This window comes from Apteryx rowi, unplaced genomic scaffold (assembly GCF_003343035.1).
Source record: "Apteryx rowi isolate R43461 unplaced genomic scaffold, aptRow1 scaffold_106, whole genome shotgun sequence".
Taxonomy (NCBI): domain Eukaryota; kingdom Metazoa; phylum Chordata; class Aves; order Apterygiformes; family Apterygidae; genus Apteryx; species Apteryx rowi.
The window spans coordinates 108104-124447 of NW_020447264.1; the positions used below are offsets into that span (position 1 = coordinate 108104).

The 16344-nt window shown below is 57.3% G+C and overlaps 2 protein-coding genes across 2 annotated transcripts in view; one reads left to right on the forward strand and one right to left on the reverse strand.

The window, feature by feature from the left end:
* LOC112967901 (1-phosphatidylinositol 4,5-bisphosphate phosphodiesterase gamma-1-like) overlaps positions 1–5521 on the reverse strand; it is a 26647-nt gene extending 21126 nt beyond the window's left edge. The window contains exon 1 of the mRNA XM_026069558.1: positions 5302–5521. Coding sequence (XP_025925343.1) covers positions 5302–5521 — 220 coding nt within the window. The remainder of the gene's footprint in view (positions 1–5301) is intronic.
* A 6689-nt stretch (positions 5522–12210) lies between these two features.
* The window catches only part of ZC3H3 (zinc finger CCCH-type containing 3), a 162848-nt gene continuing 158714 nt past the window's right edge, over positions 12211–16344 (forward strand). Inside the window, exon 1 of the mRNA XM_026069432.1 lies at positions 12211–12266. Within this exon, the coding sequence (XP_025925217.1) occupies positions 12211–12266 (56 nt within the window). The remainder of the gene's footprint in view (positions 12267–16344) is intronic.

Here is a 16344-nt window from a genome sequence, read left to right on the forward strand (position 1 = left end):
GGCATCCCCATGCCACTGCCCATGGGTGCGAGATGGCGCCATGGGTGCCACATGTCCTCTGGGGAGCCATGTCCCCAAGACAGGGCATCCCCATGGCACTGCCTGTGGGTGCATGATGGCACCGCGGGTGCTGCGTGTCCTCCAGGGAGCCATGTCCCCGCGGCCCAGCAGCAGGATGTCCCCGCGCGCAGGTGGACATGCTGTAGGCCAGGGCAGTCGGGTGCTGCTCAGCTGGCTTCATCCGAGCTCTGTGCGGTCCCGCCAGCGCATCTCTGGGCGCTCTCGCTTGCCTTCTCTGCTCAAAAGCGAATCCTGCTCCAGGACGGTCTGAGCTCATCGTTTAATTGAAGACATCTGCCCAAAGGTGGCAATTTCGAACCCCGGGAGCCTCGACCGCAGGGCGTTGCTTTCCTGCCCGCYCTGCACTCTCATTATCCTCGCTATATAAAGTCCTCGCCGGCGGGGCAGGAGGGCTGGGTTTCCGGGCCGGACTCTTCCTCAGGGCTGCGACGCTGGAGGATATTTCCAGCCACTGGTTTTACAGAGCAGGCCCATCCCACTGTGCTGGAAAGTGGCAGCATGATAATAATCATGATATTAGGAATATTAGTGATAATAGCCGATGTCGGCCCCCTTACGCAGGGCATCACCCCTGTGCAGCTCTGTCCTCCAGGGAGCAAGGGCCGAGGGCCACCACCGGAAAGGGCTTTGTGCAGCCAAGGTTGAGCTAACGAACATGCGTCTGTGCGTGGTGGGGAGAGACAGCCAGAGCGGGTTATTGTGATGCAGGAAATGGGTCATTTCCCGGAGATTTTCCAGCAAAGCTCCGGCTGGGTTTCCTACGCCACCGGCAGGGAAGGGCGCAGGGGTGCAGGACTGGCCGAGGGCTGCTCCCAGGCGCCGATGCTCGGGGCCGTCTGCCAGCGCTGGAAACGCTCTCCGGTTCCAAGGCACCGACTCCTGCCCAGGCGAAGGTGGGAGAAGGAAAGACCGAGCGCATGGAAGAATAAGGGATAGGGAAGAAATCAGGCTGCTTTAGCAGGCTAAGTGGCAAGCAAGGATGGGGAGCCGAGTAGTTTCGCTTGGAGGAAGGGCTCCAGAAAACACTGGCGACTTTATAAAACCTTCCCTCGCTGCATGAATGCAAGGCAGCTTTCCAGAAACCAGAGAGGTTTTTTATCACTTTACGGAGAACTGAGGCACGGAGGAGTTTGCACCCGCGCGTGCACTTTTTCTTTGGAAACAAATCACAGGCAGGGAAGCGAAATCCACCCATGCTGTCGCCATACCCGGAGCGTAACCCCTGCGCCGGGGCTGCTCCAGGGCTGTACCGCGGCCCTGGAGCAAAGCCGCATTTGTGTCCTGAGCGTAAATGGGCAGATACTTGGGACTGACTGAGTTTCCGTAGGTTGGAGGACGGCGGCTCGTGACCGAACCTGCCTGSCTGCAGAGGCAGAGCCTTCTCCTGCCGAGAAGCCGGTGCCCGGCAGCGCCTGGGGCTCTGCCGATGCTCGGGGGTACCTTGGGGGGCGACCAGCCTGCACGTCCCACCTAGGGAAAGAAAACCATCCCCACGGCCCGGCGCTGCCGGGATCCGGCCTCAGGCGAAGTCTCTGGGCGCCGCGAAGACCAAAACGCCCGGTGAGACGAGCCACGGGCGAGGGAGCGGAGCTGGAAGGCGCCTCCTTTCTCCGCGCCGAGCGGCGCGTGCGGCACAATACGACGCGCTGGCGGCTTCCTGGAAACAACATCTGCAGCGGATTTGCAGCGATCATGTCAGAACTATGTCTCCAAACTCCTCCCCGCATTGTCTCAGGGGTCCCAGCTATTAAAACACTCTGGAATCCAGTTCCAGCTGCGAAAATCCCTTTTCCCTTCTCATGCAAAGGGAGCATCTAGCGTGTTACAAAGAGCGCTTTAAACACGCGGGCAGCGTGGCCTGYGTGGGAAGGCAACGTAGGGCCAGCTGCTGGAAGGGGTCTGGCCTGCAGCTTTTCCCAGCGCTGAAGGAGCCCGGGCGCTTCCTTCGTGCGTTAGGAGAAGAGCGAAGCAAAGTGGCCGAGAGGGAATTGCCGTGCTCGGAAATGGCGCTGCCCCCGGGGCAGAGCCGGAGGGGCCGGCGGGAGACACACGCTGCCTCCCCCCAGGTTCGCCTCGGCCTCCTTGCCTTCTCGCAGGATGCCGGGGAGCCCGGGGACACCGCTCGGACCCCCCTGTCCAGGGGGGCCGCATCCCAGAGGGCTCCCTTGCGCTGTTGCGAAGCCGATTTCAGATCCCAAAATGAAACACTTCCTGCCCGTCCGGCGGCGTTAAACCACATCTGTGTTTTCTCCTCCACCCCAAACGGTCCTATCTATAATTGTCAAGACTTAGCGAGGACGGAGGTGCAAGTCCCAATTCGCCATCGCCATTGCAAAACCGGAATAATCCTTCCCGATGCACCGGGGCTCAGCCTGCGGCGCGTTCATCCCACCACGGGCTGCAAACGGCCTCTCCGAAACGCCAGGAGCGGGGCAGGGGAGGGCAACGACTTAAAACCCAGGCTCCGAAGCCGGGCCGGGCCCTGCTAACCGAGCCAGCCTTTTCCAGGCGCTCTCCTACCGCAGCCCAGGAGATTTTCCAAGCGCAGATTGGAAACCGCTCTATTTTTAGCGAGGGTTTTCCTGTGCCCTTTTCCCCACGCCGGGAGACAAGCAGAGGCCTGCTTTTGCGTACGCTGCGCGCGCCAGAGCCTCCCCTGCCCCAGCCGAGCACCCGCGCGCGCCCACTGCCTGATGCCCACCCTTGGGTTTGCCCCCGCTGCCTTCACCCCTATTTCTTTTGTTTCTTGCAAAGATCCCTTTTYGGCAGTTTTCGGCATGCCACTAGATTCCCTCCTCGCACTGGGCTTCTGGGGGAAAGGTCTGCCAAGGGCACCTGGATGGGAACCTTTTGGGTGGGAAGAGTTTAATTTTGGGGGCAATGCAGGACAACACGTTAGCTTAGCTCCTCGCTAGCTTGGCTCCTAACCTTGGCTGCTGCCCCAGCCGGCGTTTTGGAGCGTCTCCTTGCCGTTCGGCGGAAAGGGACCCCTCTGCGTGGACGGGTACGAGGACGCACGCCTGTCGTTCCGTTAACGAACCGCGAAATTAGCCTCCGACAGCACGGGGGCTTCCCTAGGGTGGATTTAAAATGGCCTGGGCAGGCGTGAGGTCGGGCAGCGGGGCAGGAATGAGACCCTGGTCAAAGCTGGCTGTGGGATGAGATAGAGGGATTATGGCGTTTCTGGAGAGATTTTCCTTTTTTCCCCTCCTGGATGACCTCAGAGGAGACTCACTAGGTCCCAAATGGCGATTTGGGCCGTCGCGTGGGAGAAACCAGACCCTGAGGACACCGGCTGGGTCCGGAGGCTGGGATGCTCCGCCGTGCCGGTGGAGAAACTGAGGCAGGGCATTGGGGTGCCGTGTCCGCTGTGAGCCTGCGGCAGAGGGGAAAGCAACGCCGAGACCCTGACCAAGCCCTGCACAAATAAAAGCAAGGAGCCGGAAACATGCTATTTCCGTGATCGGAGCGTGAGCTTTCTCTCTGCGAGGGCCGCGGGGTCCCAGCCAGCAGGTTGGGGACCGGCAGGCCGATGTCCTCGCTCCCTGGTGGCCCTGGGGCTCGTTGTCCTCGGCTTAGAGGAGATGCCCTGCCAGGCTGCAGCAGCTGCCAGTGTCGGGGCTCATCCCAAACGCAGCCAGTGCCAGCAGGACCATATTTCCAGCATCCTCAAATCTCCTTGCTCGGTGCATGACACCGCCTCTCGGAAAAAGCCCGCCGGGTGCAGGTGCCCCAGCCTTCCTCCCCTCCCCTTTCCCTCCTCCTCCTCCTCCGCGCACGAAGCTCTGCCACGGCATGGCGGGGGGATCTACTTCGCCGGAGGGTTCGCGGCGAGCCTGCCTCCYGCGCCGAGCAGGTACGGGCAAGCGCGGATCCTGCTCGACGCTAATCCGGGTGCGCCACCCTCCTTCCCGGCTCGCAGCCCACTTTGCCGAGAGCCCGCAAAAAACGGAGCAACCTCGCAGCCACGGGAGGCACGTGGGAGCCGCAGGCCGGGGCGAAAGTCTCCCCGGCTTCGCCGCGTTGGGATTGCGCTCCACCGCGCGCATCCGGCAGTGCAAAAATTAGCGGCACTTTGGAAAATGTAGGCCGAAATCTTTCCGTAGCTCAGTTTTGGCAACTTGGGTTGAAAGCGTGTCCCACCAGGCCAGCGATGCCTGCCCCGTGCTTTGCAGGGGCGAAGCACTGCGGGCCTGCAGCGACGTTTTGCGATGCTCCAGACGGCTGCTAAAAGACATCGCGAAGCTGGAAACCCCCCTGGCAAAAGGTACCTGTATCTATCATCTTCCAACCCCCCCCCCCCGGGCAGATTCTGCCTTTGTCCAAGGGAAAAGATGGATCAGAACTGGTTTCCCGTCCACGTGGGGCTTATTTGTACAGCTCTGTGTCACCTCCCTGCCTGCATTTTTTTAATCCGCTGGCTGTTTTCGGCTGAATTCAAGGGGAAGTCTCAAGGTGACAAGTTTCTACGTAGTTAGCAAAAATACAGAGCTGGGGACAGTGCAGAGGCCCCACCAAARCCTGGCTGGAGGAGAAACCGTAGTACGCACCGACAGCCTACTAGACACCAGCGAATCCACAACGAAGGGTGATTTTTACGGATGCTCCGACCAGGCTTAAGTGGGGACTTCTCTCGTGTCGGACTCCAGTGCCGATTAGCCACCAGCTCAGGTGCTCTCTAAATTTTGCRTTGAAAACGCGCGCTGGGACGGTTTGGCCGCTCCAAGGGCTACCCGAGGGCTCGCGCAGCCGGCACACGGCGACGGTCCGGGTCTACCCACTGCGCTCCGCATGTCGCGCTTGCTCTGCTGGGACGGTGCAGGGTTTACGGCGGCACCCCGGAGCCCGCGGGGCCAAGGGATGGGATTGGAGGCACGGCAGCCTCACGGGGCTCGGCGTGGTGGAAAGAAAGAGCAGAAGGGAGCGGCTCTCCCAATCCGACCCTGAGAAATGGGGAAAACGGGTCGAGCCAGGATGCTCGTCGGGGAGCTGCGGTAATCACAGCATTGCCCACCGGCTGGGGTCTCCCAACGATGCAACGGCAGTGTCCGCCCAGCCTGTCCAACGCCCCACGGGGAGTCACCGGCCGAGCGCGCCGGGGCGGACGAGGTGAGCGTCGCTCCATGCCCACCCGCTCCGGCYGCTTTCTCCTCCCGCGTTTGCACCGGGTGCGCGGGCACGGGCATCCCACGGCCGCTTCCACCTCCCGCTGATACTCACTGTCGCCCTCCACCTTCTCGGGCGTGCGGCTCCAGATGATCTGCCGGGTCTCCAGCTTCACCTGGAAGGTCCTTCGCTCCGGCCGCTGCGACTTCTTCTGGTAGAACAAGGTGAGGACGGTGCCCATCTCCAGGCAGCGGAGGATCCTGCCCATGTCGCCCGCCTCCATCCTGCCCTCCTCCAGAAACCCATTGACGCCGTTGAGCCTGGACGCCGACATCTTCAGCGCGTGGCCATCGCCCGGCGGAGCCGCGGAGCCGGGGCCGCGTCGCGCATGAGGGCGCGAGCCCCGGCGGAGCGAAAAAGCCGAATCCGCCCGGCGCCTTTTCTCCGGTGGCCGCCGACACGGCTTCCCCGCGCCGCGGCGGCCGGCGCCGACTTCCCCGCGTCCTAGCGGAGCCGGCCTCGGAGACGGGGAGGAAGGGGTGGGCTCGGGCGATGCCGCCGGGGGGGTGAGTCCGGCTCCGTTAGCGCCCGGCGGTGGGAGGAGATGGGCAGCGTTGGCGACGGCTTTTCGGATCGGAGCTGGAGGAGGGAAAAAAAAATAAAAAAAATAAATCACGGCCGGCGCAGGCCTGGGGAGACGGAGCTGGCGGCGGCTCCTTTGCGGCGGCGGGGTGGGAGGGCAGCAAAGCCCCTCGCCGGCCGCCCCGGCAGCCGAGCAGAAAAGCAAAAATCCCTGCCCGAGCCGCAGGCCGGAGCCGGCAGGTCCCTCCGCCTCCGTCCCCCCGYGGGGCTGGCGCTGGACGGGACGGGCTCGGCACCGGGAAGTCCGGTGGGCCGGGGGGAACCGGCCCCGGTGTTCCCAGCCCTGGGGAAGCCGGGGGGGCCCAAGGGTGCCCTGGCCTCCGCCGCGCCGAGCCAAGCCGAGCCGAGCCGAGCCGGCGGCTCGCCGGGGTGCCGATCGCCGGGGCGGGAGGCGGATGGCAAGGTTTTGGGGCGGGGGGCGGCTGCCCCCCTCGCCGCCCGGCGGCCCCGCTCCGCCGCTTAATTTCGGGCTGATGAAATGGACGCCCAGAGGAAACTGCAATCACACATGGCCGGAAAGAGATCAGAAAGGAATTTAAAAAAAAAAAAAAAAAAAAGCAGGATCTTGGAGAAAGGGAAAAATCGGAGCGACGGAAAAAGGCGGATGAGGGTGACATCTAGAGGAAGCCAGCCCTGGCTCGGGCGGCGATTTCGGGGGGCTCCCCAGGCCCAGGCCCCGCCGTCCGGCTTTGGGGGCACCCCAGGGATGCCCCCCCGCTGCGCCYGGGGACACAACGGGACGGGGACGACCCCACGCCCGGCCCAGGGTGGCCTCGGGTTTGGAAAMGTGAAATTGCACCGGGGGCCGGAGGGGCAACAGGGGGGCTGCAGAGGGCGCAGGAGCCGCCCGGATGCGTGCGGGGAGGGCATTTTTCYGGGATGCCACTACCGAATTAACCCCTCGTGTCCCCATTTCGTCCCTCTGCTGCCTACGGGCCGGGCGCCGGACGGGTGAAGACCCGCTGATGCAATGGGGGCTGCATCCCTTGCGCTTCGAAAGGGGAAAAGCAGGCAGATCCGGGGGCAAAGCAGCCCATTAAAGGGGGAAAAGCAGGCAGATCCGGGGGCAAAGCAGCCCTCCGGTCGGTGGCAAATGCTCACCCACCCCCTGCCCACCACACACCTTGGGGCTGGCTTCGTTCGCCGGTTTATCCGGAGAAGAGAAGCTTCCACCAGCTTTCCAGATGTCCTTGCTTTCCTGGGAAGTGCATCGCTTACGTTTAATCCCCAGGTTTCCCTTTCTCCATAGCTGTACRCTGCTCCCTCTTGCTCTTATTGCTGGGAATGGTCTCACCATGCTTTCACCTCGGCTCGGTGTTTTTGCCCCTCGTGCCATAAGTTACACCGTGAGCGGCTCTGGACCGGCATCACTTGGCGTTTTGCACCGCTTCGGTGCAAATGCTCTGCCAAGAYGAGCGTACGGTCACGGTCCCACGGTGCTGAGCCTCTTCTCGCTGGCAGCAAGACRCACACCACTAAGGGGCTTTCCTGCATCCCAGCCTCAGACATTGTCCATAACCGCTATCGCCAGTTAAATACCCCCTGCCCGAAGCAGAGGGACGTGGTGGTTTGAGGCCACCCTGATGTGGCTTTGATGTCTCTAAGTTTGTCTCCTGGTTTTGGTCCAGATTTCCTCATCCCTTGGGGACTGCTGACCCCATTTCCAGTCACCTCTGGGCATTTCTTTCTCATTTCACGACAGGACAAGCACCAAGGGTCAAATCTTACTGCATTATGCAGCTGGCCCCTCCAGGACCACAGTGATGRACCCAGCTCCACTCCAGGGCATCAGAGGGAGCGTCATTACTGTCTGCAGGACCTGGAGGGGTATCATGAGCAATCTGCTTTGGGGACATGGGGTTTATGCATCCCTCTCTGCCCGGGAAGCCACACAATGCTCATTAGTGTCTCTGTTTCAAGGCTCTGTACTGTTGCCCCCTTCTACCTGCTGGAGAAGTCGCTTCGGGACAAGGCCACTCTGAATCCAGTGGGAAGGTGGTGAAGCATCATCTCCTGGCTCTGATCATCCTGTCCCCATGGCTCCTTCCCCAGGAGGCCATGTGTGCTGGGCTGCTGTAATACCAACGGGGTGATGGGGATGTGGCCAGATGGTGCTGTGAAGCTGGCTGGAGGGACCGCTGGTCAGGGCTGCGTGGTCTTGCTGAGGGCAGGACGAGGACATCCTCTCGATGTCGTGTACCGGGCCATCAGTTGCGCGGGGTTGGTTCCCAGCACACCCCTGAATTGCGCAGGGCAGACMAGGGGTACGAGGCAGGGGATGGGCAGGCAGGTCCCTTCCCAGCCCCATGTGTTAATGCTGTCGGGCTCCTACGGGATTTGCACCAGGCTGGGACACTGCAACACTGGTGTCTGTGGCTCCCAGAACACCCAGGRGTCCCGGTGATGAAGGTTGGGGCACCCAGGAGTCCCRGTGATGAAGGCTCAGCACAGCAAGGGGTCTGTCTCCAGCCCCAGCAGCTGAGGGGATGCGGGAGCTGACGTGACCGGGGAGCTCTGCAAACTGCTTCAGGCCTCATTAAAGCTCCTGAAGAGCCCCCCATTTCCATGCGGCAGCTAAACGCGGGAAGAGCGTGACCCACTTAGAGCCGTTCATCTGTCAGTCTGAGCCCTGTAAAAGCCTCATTCCTATCCCCTAAGTGTTTGCCAAGATCTTCCCAGCTTGCAGGTTCTCTACCTACTTATGGGAGCCATTAATTTCTCTCCTACATGGAGAAAAAAAATCTTACTTTTATTTTAGCTTTCATCTGTGCTCCCTTGTCTGAAAGCCTGTTAAGAGCTCTGTTCCCATCCCTCTCCTGCAACCATATTTGATATTCTTGTCCCAGAGGAGCCCAGAGCCAGGCAGTGAAGCAGGAGAAATTCAGCAAAGCTCACTTCGCACCAGCGCTGCCTCCGCAGTCGCTCCAAGGGGCATTTCCCGGGGCTGGGGGGAAGGAGGCTCTGCAGAGATGTCCCATTCATGTGCACATCCATCCGAATCGCAGGGATTAGAGATGAGGGGGAGCAACTGCCTCGAATCTACCTGGTGCTGGCCAAGAGAGATGTATTCCATTCTGTGCTGCAGGCTAATTTTAATGTTTCAAATTAGGAAGAAATCCCACATTTCCCAGGGGGCAATTAAACATTTCACATCTGTCCTGTGGTCTCCATTCGAAGGGAAAGTGGCCACGCAGATTTCCTCCATACGGCCTGCCTGAATGGGCTTGGATGTGGGCAGACAGCCCTATGGCAGTGTCAGCGGAGGGATGGGCACCTACGGACCCACTGGAAACCAGTGTAGGTCAAAGGGGTCCCCAGTGTCAYGGTATGGGGTCTGCTGGTGTATCTCAGTGGTCACACGCAGATATTGAACTGCAAATTAAAGTATCTTGCACCTTCATTCCTCAAAAAAATCATGGCATGATTTATATTGCAGAGCCGTGATTGCAAAGCACCATCTCCCTGGGTTTCTTGGTGGCCCTGTCTCAAGTGTCCATCGCGAGGATGAAGACTTTGACAGCCCCGGCAGGACTTCCTTGTGGGGGTACACGGCTAGATGTCCAGGGAGCAGCTTCGCACCACAGTGCAGTGGCTCAGGGATGAACGAGGAATTTGCACCCATGAAGGTCGGTCCCATACCAAAAGCCACCAGCTGGCTGGGAGAAGGGAGACATCTCCGACGCCTTTGGGCTGGCTGCCTACACACGTCCCCTTCCCTGAAGAATTAGGGGATTTATGAGGAAATGAGATCCTAAAGGTTTTTTCTTTCTTTGTCCATGAACTAATTTCTCTTCCCCCCCCCCCCCTTCTTTGGAGCAGAATAAGCTTTTGTTTAAAGCAATAAGCTACAGAGATGCTTGCTTCTACTGTTTATATTTTTCATTTCCAGGCAAATCCCATTTCAGAGCCCCTTGAACACAGGTCCGGGAACTGAACATTCAGACCGCAGCAAATCTCAATGCCCCGAGGATCAGAATAGAAGATTGTTTTTACACAGGGGATTTTATAGCATGGGTTTGGCTTCTGATGTCCATCCAAAGCACACAGGCGGAGAAGGAATGCTCTGTTTTCAGTCTGTAATGGAGTCACTGTTTTAATTTTAGCTTCTCTGTAGCAAAGCTGTAAGCAAGCTGTTACCAAAGCGAAGCACCCTAAGGAAGCTGGAAGAGCGGCAGATAGACCYGAGCCTCCCCGTACGCCTGCTAAGCTTGTGCAGGCGCCCAAACGTGGCACCCCACGTGTACGAGGAATCCTGGAAACTCCAAATGTTGACGCTGCAAACCCAAAATCTGCGCGTCCTTCTTAAAAACATCGCTGTGACTCATCCATGCAACGGAGAGGTGTGGTTGGGACCRTATCGAGCTGTGTCAGACGCATCAGCGTGGAGAACCCCAACGCCCAGGCCAGCAGTGCCAAAGGCAGGCTGGCAGGGCTGCATCCCCAGTGCGACCCCAAAACGCTCGAAGGGCACCAAAATATAGAGGAACTTCAGTGGGTCCAATTTATGTAGGTGGCAGGAAACAAAATGATTCCAAGAGCTAATTCTCTCCTCAGCAAGATTAGTTTTCTGTGTTGATAACTACTACTGGACGTTGTCATCAAGCTCTGCTTTGCCCTTGGTTCAGTGAAGCTCCAGGAGGGCTGTCGACGGCCTTCCTGGAGCCGGTGGTGCCTGCAGAGCTCCCCAGCCCCTGCTGGGGAGCAGCCAGGTCCAAACAAAGCCCCAGAAATACCTTGATATTTCGAGCAAACTATTTCCGAGCATCCCTTCCTCCCTCCTGGGGTTTACAAAGAAACAGCGGACGCTGCTTTTCGCTTCGAGCTTTCGTCAGACGCTGCCCACCAGGCTATTCCTTCAGTAGCTGCTGCTAGACACAGCAGTTGCCACAACTCGGTCAACAACTCACAACTTGGTATTTATCGGGAGCAGTTTGCTTTCCCTCTCTTGGGCAGTGTTGTGAAATCCCCTAACGTTGCTGGGCTTACAAGATTTGCGTTTTTAGCGACGAACCTTTGAGCCGCCGACTGTACAAACGGGGGAATGTCGCAAYGGATTCATGCAGCTGATGGTGCAAGGGTGCCCCGCGAGCCGCTCCGGCCCCGGGCCCCGCGCAGGACCGCGGAGGCTGCGGCGAGGAGCGCCCTGTGCAAGCTCAGCCAAGAAACGCAGCTCTGCACTGCACGTTGAATGGGCGAATTATATTTCTAATACAAATATTTACAGTTGYTGCTGTATGGATTTCTTTCAGAGATTTTCCAGTTGGGGAACAGAAGTGTGAGCTGCGAATCGCAAATGCTGCAGTTAAACTCAGCGTTGGAAACTGGCCTGCAGGCACTGCTCGAACTCGCTTTCGTTTTCCTCGAGCATTTAGACAAATGAAGTTTGCATGCCCAAGCCCTCAGGGAGTGACGGCCTCCCACCATCACAAGTGCAACTGGTTCAATATGTGCGATATTAATATTAATCATCATTATCAATATTAATTTTTTCACGTGAACAAACACGGAGATGTTGCCATGAACTTATCCTGGGTTGGTCCTATCCCTTTGGAAATAAGGCATGCTCTGGATACTGGCAGGAGCAGCTAGGAAGCTTGCATGACGGCTTGGAGAAGGCACCTCACTTTGGAGAAATGCCAGGTCACAGGAAGCAGYCCTAGGATCGTAGGATCACCGGATAATTCAGTCTGGAAGGGACCTCGGCTGGTCTCTACTCCAAGCTCCTGCTCAAAGCAGGGTCGGCTTTCAGCTGGTGGCCCCAGCTGGGCCACCACCTCAGTGGGAGACAACATCTGGGCTTTCTGGAGCATGATTTTTGGGGTGATGCACCACGTGTCCGGAGCTCTGAATATCCGTTCCATGTCACCCAGCGCAAGGGGACAACTGCGCGTGCATCTGCAGAGCAGCTCCGCGGGCGCCGGYGTTTCTGACCGCAGCCAGACCACGTCTGCGTGCCCACAAGGAGAATAAAGCACTCAAGCCCCAAAAGAGACTCTTCCGCCCTTACTGAAGGCATCTTTTCTCCATGCTGGAAACGGGATAAAAAAAGAGAGGAGAAAAGCAAAGCACAGCAGGAGAGACAGCCGCGAAAACTGGCCGGGGTGAAGGAGCTTGGCTTAAAGGGGACGTCGTGGGACGCCCCAGGTCCCCACCACCCCTGAGCTAGCCCAGACCAAGCCTAGTTACGCAGGTGAACGTGGAGGAGAGAGCAAAGGCTTCGCTCTGTCTCCCAACTTTCGTTACCCTGGCAAATAATTGCCATGACTGAACGACGGCAGTGTGCAAACGCGCAGAGCAGGGCTCTGATTTCCCCCCTCGGCTTCCCCCTTCCCCCAAATCCGTGTATTTCGGTCTGCGTGCCGTCCCTGCGCCAGCGGCGAGATGGCAATAACTGCAGGCAAGAAAGAGGGCCCAGAAACGGAAAGCACAGCAGAAAAGTAATGCCCACTTGATAAATGAAGGTGGCTTTCCCTTTAGGATTGTGCTGCGGTTTCTTTTCCCGTTACTGACATTTTTCTCTCTGTTTTCCATCTAACCCAAGAGACATCTCCTTCCCTTGAGCTTGCACTCCTGAGTCTTGCCGTTATCAGCAAAAACACGACTCTAGCATTTGTTTGCCCTTGGGAGGCTTCTCTTTTCCTTTTTTTTTCCCCCCTAAAGAGTTAAAATAGCAAAAACTTTTTGGAAAAGAAGCAACTTTCTTTAGCAGTAAATAACTGCCAAGCTTTCAGGGCTCCCCTCGCAGCTGGAGCACATCCACGGGTGGCTGGAGTTTGCTCTCCGAGCTGCGGGGACGCAGAGAGCCCGAGACCGCTCGCGGTGACAAGCAGCTGCCGCTCCAGAGGGATAGATAAAAGCAGAAGCGAGCTGGRAAAGTGCCTGAGGACACAAAATAATCTCCTGGACGGTGAGCCTGGGAGGAAACGCTGCCCGGCGGCTTGACCGTGGGCGAGCTGTTTCCTCTGCTTGTGCTTTCATCTACGGCAGGTCACCATGTGCGCGGCGCTGATATGGGAATGCAGGACACAGACCTTCGCAGGAGAGAGAAGATGCGACCTCCCGGGAGTTTGAGTTCAGCCCTACGACCATCCCGTATAACCCCTTTTGTTTCAGGCTCTCACTCCTGYGATGACGGGAGACGTCTTTTTAGTTTCAAGCCTGAATTTAATAACCCCACGCCACCTTCTCGCCTGAAAAACTTGTCCTTTTTCTCTGATATTTGCCTTCTTCCTCTGACACGTTTGCAGAGAGCAATCCTGTCATCTTGCTTCTGGGCTAAGAAAACTCAGTGGTTTTGGGTGCCTCTTGTGAGAAGCTCTCCATTCCCCTGACTAAGCTTAGCAACCGTTCCCTACACCTATTCCACCCTGAATTTATCCAGCACAGCCACGGGCATCATACACACTATTGCAAATTAGTTTTCATCACTGCCTTGTACAACATTGTTGTTGGTTCCTTGTCTCTCATGGAAACCACACTTGGACCATCCTACAATCTCCTCTGTGGTCAATTTTCTCCCTTTTTTCCTTTGCGCTGCTCGAGTCTATCCAGCAAGCTGCTGCTGCTGCTAAAATTATCTTCTTTGCCTGCTGCTTGGCCCATGTCACGCCTCCTCCTGAAGCTTTGCATTGGCTCCTGGTCTCCTTCCACAGCAAATTCAGACGCCTCATCTTCCTTCCAAGCTCCTGCACAGCTCCACCCTGGCCAGCCTACGTCTTTTCTCTTGGGGCTCACAGTACCTCTCCCACATCGCTGCAAACACGCTGCACTTTGGTGCTCCCGTCCTTTGCTCCCCGAAACAGCTCTGCGCCGACTCCGGCCTCTTCCTCCTTCCGTTGTCTGAGCACCGCGAGGAGCTTAGGGCTGTTCCCACCTCCCTCTGCAGACCAGATCGGTGCCAGATCACCCTAAAACTCCCTGACGCCGGTGAGCACCTGCCACCTCAGCAATGGAGTTTGCAGAAGTGGGCATCTGGGTGGCCGGCGAGACTGGCCAAAGCGGGAGGCAGAGATTTCTCAGCAGCCGGATCTTGGTCTCCTTTCTCAAGCAGGGGGTTTCGGTTTGCCATCGGCTGAGCTCAGGGTCGCGGGCTGCTCCTGCGGCGTTCTGAAGAAGTGTGTTTTTGTGCTTGGTTTAGAGCAATACAGGTCCATGTTACCGCCCAGGAGGGAGACCCCCGTGCTGCCCTCCTCCCTACGGACCTCCATGCCATTGCAAGCTCTCATGAGGCCACATGGTGAATCTTACTGGAGACCAGATGAAGCTGGAAACTAACCCCCCCGCAAAAAAACCCCCAAAAAACCAAAAGAAAGGTTTGTTCTGCAGCCAGACCACGTCCTTCTCCCATCCCCGCTGCGGTGGTACAAGCACTGGCACAGAAAGGCAATGGGGCACTCAGCTCCGGACCCTTTTCTTCACGATGTTTCTGCAGAGGGATGCAGGATGCAACCACTGACGTTGCAACTACACATGCAAGATGCCACAGGGCTGACGGGACCGGGGAAACAGAGGGCTGAAAATGAGCTGAGGAAACCTAAAGCAGACCCCCAGCAGGATTCAGTAAATATTGACCACCCCAGAAGATATTTTTCTTAAAACTTTCCAYCCTCCCTCGGTAAACTCTTCGCCATATAGTTGGAAAATTTTCCCTTAGCTGTAACTTAAATCTCCATTTCTGCAAACAAAGATAATTCCTCTTTTACTACCGCTAGCGAGCATCAAGCCCACTTGATTAGATATTTATTTCTAATATTATTTCTCTCCACAATTATCTTCTTCTCTTTTAACACTACTATATATAATTCGCTCAGCTTTTCCTCACATGCCATGTTTTCTAAACCTTTACTATTTTGATTTCCCTTCTCTGGATTCTCACTGATTTTTCTACGTTTTTATTAACGTGTCTCACTCCAAGCTTGAGGCAAYGCTTCGGCTGAGACTCACAGGTGCCAGCAGACAGAATAATCCCCTTGTCCTGCACACGACGCTCCTGCTGATGGATCCCAGACGCTGCCGTTTTCGGCGACGCCGAAGGACTCAGGGATCCTAGGAGCTCCCCGCGCCTTTGGAAATCAGCTCGTGCGAAGCAGCCCGCAGAAATGCCAGCGCCTCCCACTCACGCTGTCATCGGGTCTCTGCAATCTGCTGGTGCAGCGCTTAACGAAGTTTAGTGTTTTCGCTTGTCTCAGCAAGTTCACGGAAAGCCATCGAGAGACTCCAGACTAAACCAAAGCTGATGAGGCTAGGATTTCAAACGTGTGAGTAACTTAATTGGGTCCTATTGCACGCTTGTCACTAGAGACGCAGTTCTGGTGGTGTTTAAGGCCATTAGAGGGATTAGCACCGTGTTTATTCTGGGCTGAATGAGACAATTTAATTTCTCTTAAATGTGCTACCCTCCCTGGGGCGTATTCTCACATGCAGATGCCCTGCCAACACAGCGTCAAAACCCTGCACTTGCTTTTTACTGGTTTTTTAATTAAATTAGACTTACAAGCAAGCGTCATACAAGCGTAGTGTTATGACCAGAAAACGAGTGCCGTGAATTCGTGGGGTTTTCAAGTGCGCTGTTTGCAACATGCGCTGAGGAGCAAAACCCCTGAACGGTTCGTGCTTCCCGACCGCGGATTGAAAGGAAAAAGGGAATTTATTTTAGCGATGCGGCATCCCTGCCTCTCGTTTGCCCCCTGCGTGCACCTCATGGGGGAGATGTGCAAGTAATCCAAGCGCATACCCCGAGGCAAGATGCTCCTCTCCCTTCCCCAGCCACCGGGGAAGATCCAGGTCACTCTTAAGATGTTGCCCCAGCTCCCTGGGACCCCCCCACCCCGCGGGAGCCTCTCCTCGGGTGCTCCCCATCCCAAGCGGCCCAAGACCCTCCAACGCCGCCTCGTCCCACGCTTTGCTTTGCAAAAAGTTTGCTTTTTGCACACTTTCTGGTTACGTGCTTTGGCTCCGACCGGCAGGGTGAGCAAAACRGGACGTCGGCGGCGGTGAGCTGCTCCTTCGGTGTCAGTGCTAGTTAGCAAAGGTTGGGGACCGCCGGCCAAGGCACCTCTATGCGTAAACTGTTCTTGGTCTGAAAAAAGACCTTGGTCTTGGTTACTGAGCCCTCTCTTTTCTCAGTATTTCCCACGCGCTCACTAACCGCAGCCTCTCTGCCCGCCGGAYGCCGGTGCCGCTGAGACCCGTTGGCCGTGCTGCCCCGGGCCACGGAGCGGCGCCGAGTCCTTGCCGCCTTGCCGGCCCGGCAGCTCCCCCGCTGCTTTCAGCTCGTTCTTTCCCTAAGGTTCAGTTTTGCGGGAGCGGTGGGTACCCGGCTTCCCTCTGTTAAAAAAGAAAAAAGCTTTTTTTTTTGTGTGCGTGTACACGTGCTGAATTAATTTTAATTCAGATCAGCCCGTTCTAGCTCATTTATGCAGCCACTTCACTGCTTGTGCCAGTGCAAGGGAGGGAACGAGCAGCTGGGAGCGGAGGAGGCTTCTTTTGGCAGAAGTACCAATTTCTGCCGGTTTA